A 10,286-nucleotide genomic window follows, 5' to 3' on the forward strand; every position below is an offset into this window, starting at 1 on the left:
TTTGTAATCAGTAGCCATCAGTTGTGTGTGTGTGTGTGTGTGTGTGTGTGTGTGTGTGTGTGTGTGTGTGTATATACATACATGCATACTGTACACTATGTGTTTATAAGCAGCAGCCATCAGTTATTTGTGTAGGCTGGGAATTGTCCCATCTGCCACACTACTCTACAATATGTCCTCTCAGTAAATACATTTGAATTGAGCCTGTCCATGTACTGATGGATCATGTTTGAACAGCGAGCTTACTGTTGCGCTGTAGCAAATCCGAAGGGTAGTTGATGTTAAAAAGCAAACACAGACAATCAGTCATTACTGTCGCCAGGGTGATGGTAGCTCTAGGAGGAGTATAAGCTTACTCCTGCGCCAACCAGAGACAATTGCAACTGAGAGACGGGTTCAAAGCACTGCTTCTTGTAAAGTAGAAACTTGACATGAATCTGAAAACGGCAGTCGATTCAATTTTGATTACACACCTAGGATGACCTCTGTGCTAAATGTCTTGTTCTGTAAGTAAATAGGCCTTGACCGAGCCAGAACGGCCCAACTTCTGTTGTTTGTTGTCCTCCAGATGAGATGTTATACTGAGGTTAAACAGGTGGTTGAGACGTGAAAAAGACATGTCAAGGGAGAGAATATAACTTTAATATATATTACACCGATTGAATTAGGAGTGCTTTTAATTTAAGTTTATGTTCAGTTGGGGTACTATGTGATTTTCTTTCAAACATAATAGTCAGTTTTGTACCAAATACACAAGGACACTTACATTATTTAAAACAGTTTATTTCCGTAAAAAGGCTCTTAACTTTACAAAGCAAGACAATGTGCTGTACATACATGCGTGTGAAAATATCACAAACGATACGATCTGAGATTGAATTCTCATACTCATGATATTGAGTGATCTAGAAGGAAACAGACCAGCTGCATAACAGAATTAAAAATCATGAAGAACAGGAGTTGAGTCGCTGATTTGTTTTAATCTGACGTAGGTCTCGTCTGGTGAGATACAAAAATATTAATATGGCTACAAAGGACACATACCTCATAGACAACATTCACGCTGAAACAGCGAAGTACACAACGTCGTATCACCGATAGTTTATAAATGAGTATCCCTTCATTTTGTTCCCTCTTCTCTATCTTTTGTTTGTCCTCCATTTTGTCTCCTCCCTCCTTCATATCAGGTTTACAATTTAACACAAGACCTTCTATACCCATAACTCCCAGAAGAGTAAAACACAACATGAGGCTCTTCTAACCATTGGCTCAATTTAGAAGTCAAAAGTTTGGCAACTAGCCGTCTTGCAAATAGACATAGAAAAATGATAGGCTGCACAGGGATAGACTGTCACTTGTTAAATATCAATAGAAACAAAAAAGCAATACAAACATATCCAGTGCTTACATTGCCACAGTAAAAATCATAATGCCCAGGTGGTTGTCATAGTGACACACAAGGTGAGTTACACCCACACAATGTAAATGCCTTTATTGTTATACTAATCAGACACTTTCATCCAAAGCGACTTACAGTCATGCGTGCATACATTTCACATACAGGTGATCCCGGGAATTGAACCCACATTCCTGGCATTAGCAAGCACCATGCTCTACCAACTGAGACATCCAGTCATACAGGACCACTATTATCTAGAATATAACTGAAAACAAATGAACAGACACACCATCATACCTACCACTGGTAGGCCCAGAGCGATGTCCACAACAATGCCTGATTCAAAATCGAAATACACATAATTACTGTACAATAACTATATCGGTTCATAAAACCTACTGGAGCCAAAAACACTGGCTTAAATTTTCTGCAACACCTCCCCTGGAAGAAGAGAAGTAAGTGTCTTTATATTCTTTCAGGTAGAGTAAAGCTGTCATCCAGAGACTGGGTCATCCTATCTACAATAGGGCCCAGTGGAACTGGTCTGTCCAGTTTATACCTTCGCCACTCTTGGCCATTGGTCTCTACCTGTCCTGTCTCCTGCCTTGTATCTCACATGCCATGCAGCTCGGTCTCTTCCACCTTCCAGCCGGTGGAATTCTTCCCAAACTTATAGACCAGCCGTCTACCATCCACTCTATCCAGGATCTCTCTCTTATAGTAGTATCTATAGGAGGGAGGAAGGAAGGAGAGCCACAGGTTATTCTTATGACCAGGCAATGGTTTATCATTGTCGACACAATACAAATCTAACTTCATCCTCAACCGGTTAGCTCTGTTTAGCTTGGTTGCTAGGATTAGGGTTTCCATGGCTAATTGCCATGATGGTGCTACTATATTACCATGGTTTCCTACCTCATGGCGCGGCTGAGTTTCTCATAGGTCATGCTGCTGTTCTTCTTCTTCTGCCCCCACAGCTGGGCCACAGCCTCAGACTTGAGGAACTTGAAGACACCCTCACGGCGGTCCTCCCACTTCATCAGAGCCTGGTTTTGGTTCTGCTCTGGGTGGATCAGGATGTCCCTAATGAACTCCCACAGGTGGGTCCCACGAGGCGCTATAGGGGGAGAAGGGAGATCTACCGTTAGGTGGGTGTAAGACAGCGCAGGTGTGTGCGTGTGCTTAAGCAAGAAAGGAGGAGGTAGAGCAGGTGTGCTTGTGTGTGTGTGCGCATGCGTGGGTGTGTTTGTGTGTGTGTGTCCGTGCGAGTGTGCATGTGTGGTTATTGGTCTATTTTGACTGTGGCTGTTTTCAGTACCAGATGCAAAAATGTATGCAAATAACGTGACTGATAAAACTGTGCTTCTACAGAGCACCATTGAAAACAGTTGTTGACGTGTGTGTGTGTGTGTGTGCGTGCGTGTGTTAGAATGAGAAGAGCCACTCACCATGTTTGCTCTTTGTGGAGGTCTGGTAGAAGTGTTTGGGGTCTCGGCTGAGTTTGGGAGGTCTTCCTCTGCCTCTCTTCTTCATCTCTCCCCTCTCTGTCTTTATGTGCACTTCTGTCAAACACAACGAGTTTAGAACACCAGACCGGCTTTCAAAGAGACATGCACTTTCAAGGCTCACCCATCTGAAGATCAAGAATGTGACGTCTCTTATGAAAAGTTGTACTCACTTGCGAACTGAGGGTAGGAGAACTCTGGGTCAGACTCACTGCTCCTGGATTCTGGAGAGCTGAGGTTCTGGAAGCTCAACATTCCACCTGGGGGCAGGGAGAGAGGAAGGAAAACACTTTCAACTCGGCCGATCCTTCGTCCTGACTTGATCGATTAATAAGGCCATAAGCTCAGTGATACAGGCCAAACCAATCACACACTGATCGAGTGATGTGAGAAGATTTGGGGGAAGAGGAGATGAGAGGAGTGATGATAAAGGAGAAGAAGAGGAAAGAGGGACACCGCTCACCTGACGAGGAGCTGTGCATGCTGTCGGACTCGTATCCGTTATCGCTGAGCGGCTTCATGTTTTCGAAGTTCTTGAAGATGTGTGAGAAGTCAGTGTAGCTGGTGTCTCTCACAACTGTAACAGTAACATCACAGTGTCAGCAAATGTGTCCTACTAACACTTGAGGCTTTGGCGTGGTAGTAGGAAGTGGGAAGAAAAGACGAGAGGAGGTGTTTACCTTCGTTCACTTCTACTGTGCTGAGCAGAGGGAAGTCTGGGAACTCCTCCAGGAAGTTGTCCAGAAGCTTACAGGTCTCATTCAGATCTGGAACCAAAATGACAGACACAAAAATACATTTAATAACTGAATCATTACTATATTGACAAATCAATTGTCTAAATTAAATTACTAAAATGTCTGTGTCTGTTCCTGGAGCCAAATCTAAGATTCCCCCTTTTACAATCATCAATAAAGTTGATTCATTTCACTTCCATCAGATCCTTACCATATTTGGCCTTGAGTTCCACCAGGCTCTGGTAGAGCTGAGTCCCGAGGGACATTCCAAACATGTTTAACAGCTGATCTCTGGTCAGTTGGCATAGTGTAGGTCCATCCGTGGAGCAGTAGGACATGCTCAGTGTGCTGGCATCAAACTTACTGCGCTCCACGTGAAAACTGATCCACTCCAAAACGTTCTGCTTGCTCCAGTACTGAGGGTTCAGGTCATACCATTGAGCTAGAGGAGGACACAGAAGTGAAGGGGGGAGTTAGATTTGTGCACTGTGTGTGCCTGTGTATGTTTGTGTGCGTTCATATGTGTGTTTTTTTTACAGCTTTTTCTTTTGTTGTTACATCTACATTTTATGTGGCACTTTTTTTATTTTTTAACTACAGTTACATAGCAAGAATAAAGTAATTTGATATAGATTCAATCTGGATAGATAGTAATTACACATTATGTTTTCAGTCATAACTATTATAGAACATTTAAAATATGAAACCTTTGTCAATCTAACCACCCACAAGATGATAACTAACTCACGTTTTCCAAATAAATGACAACCCACCAAGAACGCAGATCCTGATCTGGACCTGTGAAAATCTGATTTTGCGGTTTCGCCAAGTCAGAATGTCTGGCTCTAGTTTATCTCTGCTCTGCTGACGCTCTGTCTAGTCACCACTTATCACTCGCTATAGGCTACGGCAAATAAAATAAAGCTTGAGACGTCTGAAAGATGAAAAGACTCTATTAAATACAAGTTAAACATTGTCCAGGTTAATGATTTAACAGCCTTCTAAATGAGGTCATTGCAAAGTTCAGCCAATCCCCTGTCTGTCTGACAGCTTCGCTTAAGGATATGCAGTATGTTTAATGTGTGCTTCGACTGAGTGTCTGCCAACACGCTCAGCCAATAGGTCTATCCAGGGTGAGACAATGGGAAATATCCACGGACTTCACCAGCCGACACAACAACTAAAACGAAACAACCGCCAAAACTCATGACTGAATAAAGATCCTTGAAGAAAACTTTACACACATCCATACTGTGGTTTCCCAGGTGATCAACACACAATGACATATTAGGGACTAAAGTATCCCACATGCTGATAACAAAGCAGAGAAAGTTACACATCCTCCTCTTCTGTCATGATTCAGTTTGTGTCTATTGTTTCTTCCGTCAATAGACATCATGGTTATATCATCTTCTGGGTGTTCTCAGTTATTATGAAGAGGCATTGTTATAAGACGCCTACAGGGTCCAGGTGACCGCAGATGGAAATGAGTTGTTAGCTAAATCTGGTGAAATGCAGAATTTCTCAGTATATTGGGAATTCTTCTTTTTTTTTTGTACACTGTCCCTGTCAAATAAATACATTTTAAAAAGGATTAATTACTGTTCTCACCCAGTATATTGGCACTGCATGAGGAAAGGTCTGAGAGGTGCAGCAGGTCTCCTACGGCGGGCAGAGACACAGTGGTGAGGCTGGGCTGCAGCGGCTCTGAGCTCCCAGTCTGGTACATGGTCATGTTAGCGTCGGTCAGGATCATACACAGCTCACTGGCAGACGACATGGGCTATCTACAAGCAGGAGACAGTCCAGTTAGTAAGACATTACAATGCTGTTTATGGACACAGATTCATAAACAAACATGTACATGTTTTCTCTAACTAGGAGACAATTGAGTGAGCCCTTCGGTGCGTATACAAGGACGATCAACATGTGGATATTGATGTGTTAGTGAAACATTCATTGATTTGAAGTGGGTCACTGTGGTTGTACTTTGCATGTATGCGAAATATTTGTCTGTGTATGAATACACCGTTTTCGTTTCCTTTCCTCCGCTGTGCATGAATATACGCAAAACATATGTTGTCAAGATGCTTGTGACCCCCGACCAAAACACCCACCCCATTACTCCCCAAAGAGCAACTCCATCTCCACACGTACCTGATTCTGAGGCGACCGACAGGTAGCGATGAACAGGTAGCGATGAACAGGTAGCGATGATAATACTCCACAGTTTGATTTAGAGTCCGGTGTTCGGGATTCACTCAGAGAGCTTGTCAGTACACGGTTAATCTTAACTCGATTTCTTCTCTCTCTCTCCCTTTAGCTCTCTCTCTATAAAGTAAAAGATAAAAGTTGTACAGTTCCAGTAAAAGATAAAAGTACCTGTTGCTAGATTTACCTGTGTAAGGCTTTATAGCCCAGTAAGACAGGTGGGAGGGGCCAGGTCAGGGTAAACTGGGGGGGATTCCATGGTACCATTAAGCCATGGCATGGGTCACACCCCCCTCTCTCTTCTCTCCACCTCCCTCTCCCTCTCTTCCAGAGAACAGTGAAAAACAAAACAAACCTGCCCTCCCGCTATGCCACCCCCGACACACTCCACATAGTGCCTCCCACCTCCCTCGCTCCTTCTCTCCATGAAGAAGCTCAAGAGCGTTGGCGGGTGTGTAGAATGGAAAGACAAAGACAGAAGGAAGGGGTGGAATGGAGGGGGAGTTGATGGGTGAAGAGAGTGAGGCTGGAATGGAATTAATGGGACGGTGTCAAACACATGAAACACATCGAAACCACATGTTTGACTCTGTTCCAATCATGCCATTCCAGTCATTTCAATAAGCCTGTCTTCCTATAGTTCCTACCACCAGCCTCCACTGGGGTACAGGTACAGCATTCAAATTAGTTCATATCATGTTTACCGTCACTTTGTTTGGCTGTGACAATGCACAACAAAAACATAAGTTTCAAGAGTATTGAGAAACGATGCGTCGCACCAGATTTAGCTACTTTCCCGACATTGATACCTGCCACACACTCACTCACTTACACATGAGTACACACACACACACACACACACACACACACACACACACACACACATCACCACTTCTGACGTTTACATTTATGTCTGAGGAATTAAGTCATTTGTTCCAACATTTGCTGTTGACCTTAGCTCAGTGGACTGGTTCAGCCACAGCTCCACACATGTTTACCCAACGCAAGGACCTGACACTGCAAGTCATTCACTTGATATGGTTACCATGACGCAGGTTCAGTGGCCATTTTAAATAAGATATCCCAGAGAAATTGTCTGGCTTGCCAAAACAAACACAACATTAACTTTTCTGATTGGCTTTGTTTGCAGGGTCATAGTGGGACTTGTTAGGTGGTGGCAGAAATGTTGCCTTAAGAAATTCATCCTGGATCCTTTGTTTGAACTTCCCTAGTTAGCTGCAACAAAACACTGATGCCGGAGAAGAGGTAGAAGGAGCGGGGCCCTAGTCAGACTCAGGTGGCTTGCATACCATCCATCTATTCTGAGTATATTACTCGCTAATGTTCAGTCCCTGGACAATAAAGTAGACAAGCTCAGGTCGAGGATCTCCTTCCAGAGAGACATCAGGGACTGTAACATACTCTGTTTTACAGAGTCATGGATCTCTCCGGATATATTGTCCCCGTCCATTCAGCCAGTGGGGTTCTCCGTCCATCTCATAGACAGGAAGAAAGAACTGTCTGGTAAAAAGAAAGGAGGGTGGGTTTGATTCATGATTAATAACTCATGGTGTGATTGTGGTAACATACAGGAAATCAAGTAATTTTGTTCTCCCGATCTGGAATACCTCACCATCAAATGCTGATCGCATTACCTCCCAAGATAATTGTCTTTGGTCATCGTCACTGCCATTGTACAGTTCCAGTCAAAAGTTTGGAAACACCTACTCATTCAAGAGGTTTTTCTTTATTTTTGCTATTTTCTACTACTTTCAGCTTTGCTCACTCTTAGCTGTCATGCCTTCTCCTGCTTTCGAGGGCGCGCCAGGCTGCCCAGCACTATGCACTCCTACCACAATCATTATGCACACCTGTTTCCCTCGTCACGCGCATCAGCGATTCATTGAACTCACCTGAACTCAATCACCTGCTCTCATTACCTCCCCTATATCTGTCTGTTCACCAGCTCTGTTCCCCACTTCAGCATTATTGTCGTCATGTCGTTTTTGTTTCCCTTGTTCTGATGCGCTTCCTGTCCTGTTCCATGTCCTTTCATGATTAAATATTCACTCTCCGTACCTGCTTTTCTACTCCAGCATCGGTTCTTACACTTGGCGTTCTCTCAACCAGATTTATGATGTATTCAACTGCAATGCATTTCAATTAACAGGTGTATCTTGTTAAAAGTAAATTGATGGAATTTCTTTCCTTCTTAATGTGTTTGAGCCAATCATTTGGGTTGTGACAAGGTAGGGGTGGTACACAGAAGACAGCCCTATTTGGTAAAAGACCAAATCCATATTATGGCAAGAACAGCTCAAAGAGAAGCAAAGATAAACTACAGTCCATCATTACTTTAAAAAATGTTTTACAAATAAAGAAAAATCGTTGAATGAGTAGGTGTCCACATTTTTGACTGTATATTCCCCCTCATTCCGACACCTCAACGGCCTTCAAGGAACCTCATTGGGTTATGTGCAACTTGGAAACTGCCTATCTGGAGGCCTCATTTATTGTAACTGGGGACTTTATTAAAGGAAATCTGAGGAAAATGTTACTGAAATTCTATCAACACATCTCCTGCACTGCACATGCAACACAGACCCTGGATCATTGCTACTCTCCCTTCTGGGATGGCTACAAGGCTCTCCCCAACTCTCCCTTCAGCAAATCAGATCCCACTCCCCCCCCACCTGTAGGTAGAAACTTAATCAGGAAACTCCAGTGGTAAGGACTGTTCAAGGTTGGTATGACCAATCGGAATCTGTGCTTCAAGATTGTTTTGATCACTAGGACTAGGACATGTTCTTGATTGCTTCTGAGAATAGTATCGATGTATACACTGACTCTGTGACTGGGTTCATCAGGAAGTGCATAGAGGATGTTGTTCCCACTGTGACGATTAGAACTTATCCAAACCAAAAACTGTTCATAGATGACAGCAAAACTGAAAGCACAAACCACCGCATTTACCCATGGCAAGGTGACTGGGAACATGGATGTGTACAAACAGACCTGGTATGACTTCTGTAAGGCAATGAAAGAGGCAAATTGACAGTATAAGGACAAAGTGGAGTCTCAATTCAACGGCACAGGCACAAGACGTATGTAACAGGGACTCCTGACAGTCACAGATTAGAAAGAGCTAAACACCTTCGCCCGCTTCGAGGGGCCCACCATCGCTTACAAGGACTGTGTGCTCTCATTCTTCGTGGCAGATGTGAGCAAGTCATTTAAGTGTGTTAAGGACCATATCACCTTCACCTTGACCCACTACGATTCGCATATCGCCCCAACAGATCCAAGGACGATGCAATCGCCATTGCACTGCACACTGCCCTATCCCACCTGGACAAGATAAATACCAATATAAGACTGCTGTTCATCAGTCTTGTACACCACAGTGCCCTCCAAGTTCAGGGCCCTGGGTCTGAACCCCTCCCTGTGCAACTGGGTCCTGGACTTCCTGATGGGCCAACCCCAAGTGGTGAAGGTAGGAAACTGCTTGCTCAGCCCCACCTGTATTCTTCACCCATGACTTCGTGACCACACACTTTTCAAACTCAATCATCGAGTTTGCTGATGACACAACAGTGCTAGGCCTTATTACAAAACAATTACGAGACAGCCTATAGGGAGGAAGTGAGAGCCATGGTGGAATGGTGTCAAGAAAATACCCTCTCCCTCAACAAAACAAAGGAGCTGCACATTGGTCTTCTCCCCAGCCAGCTTGTCCAGCACCCATGCCTCGGCCGGCCCATCAGGCTCGCCCAGGTGGGATGCCGTGTGGCACCCGGGGTACTGTCACTCTTGCTCCCACTCTCTCTCTCTGGCGCTCGAGGGTGCCAGGCTGCCCTTCATTACACACACCTGTCACCATCATTACGTGCAGCAACGCTCATTGGACTCACCTGGACTCCTTCCCTTTGTTGATTTTCCTGTCTATCACTGTCTGTTTCTCTGTGTTTTCCCTGTGTCTGCATTAATGTTGTTATGTGTTCTTGTGCAGACGCTGTCTTGTCCTGTTCCGTTCCATGTCTGTTGATAATTAAATGTTCACTTCCTGTACCTGCTTCTCGTCTCTACCAGCATCAATCCTTACACATTCCTGCAGTCAGCATGCCAATTGCACGCTCCCTTAAAACTTGAGACATCTGTTGCATTCTATTGTGTAACAAAACTGCACATCTTAGAGTGTTTTTTTATTGTCCCCAGCACAAGGTGCACCTGTGTAATGATCATGCTGTTTAATCAGCATCTTGATATGCCAAACTTGTCAGGTGGATGAATTATCTTGGCAAAGGTGAAATGCTCACTAACAGGGATGTGAAGAAATTTGTGCACAAAATTTGAGAGAAATAAGCTTTTTGTGCATATGCAACATTTCTGGGATCCTTTATTTCAGCTCATGAAACATGGGACCAACACTTTACA

At 44.0% G+C, this 10,286-nt stretch overlaps 1 protein-coding gene across 1 annotated transcript; it reads right to left on the minus strand.

Moving 5' to 3' along the window:
* Nucleotides 1–767: 767 nt before the first annotated feature.
* On the minus strand, nucleotides 768–6,031 carry LOC118936646 (ETS-related transcription factor Elf-3-like). Its single transcript, XM_036974396.1, has 9 exons — nucleotides 5,799–6,031; nucleotides 5,253–5,428; nucleotides 3,853–4,083; nucleotides 3,585–3,671; nucleotides 3,368–3,481; nucleotides 3,078–3,164; nucleotides 2,848–2,961; nucleotides 2,315–2,516; nucleotides 768–2,126 (listed from the first exon to the last, which is right to left on the minus strand). The coding sequence occupies exons 2-9, from the start codon at nucleotides 5,419–5,421 to the stop codon at nucleotides 2,012–2,014; spliced, it is 1,119 nt and encodes a 372-aa protein (XP_036830291.1). The 5' UTR covers nucleotides 5,422–5,428; nucleotides 5,799–6,031; the 3' UTR covers nucleotides 768–2,011.
* Nucleotides 6,032–10,286: the final 4,255 nt, after the last annotated feature.

This window comes from Oncorhynchus mykiss, unplaced genomic scaffold (genome assembly GCF_013265735.2).
Source record: "Oncorhynchus mykiss isolate Arlee unplaced genomic scaffold, USDA_OmykA_1.1 un_scaffold_519, whole genome shotgun sequence".
Lineage (NCBI taxonomy): Eukaryota > Metazoa > Chordata > Actinopteri > Salmoniformes > Salmonidae > Oncorhynchus > Oncorhynchus mykiss.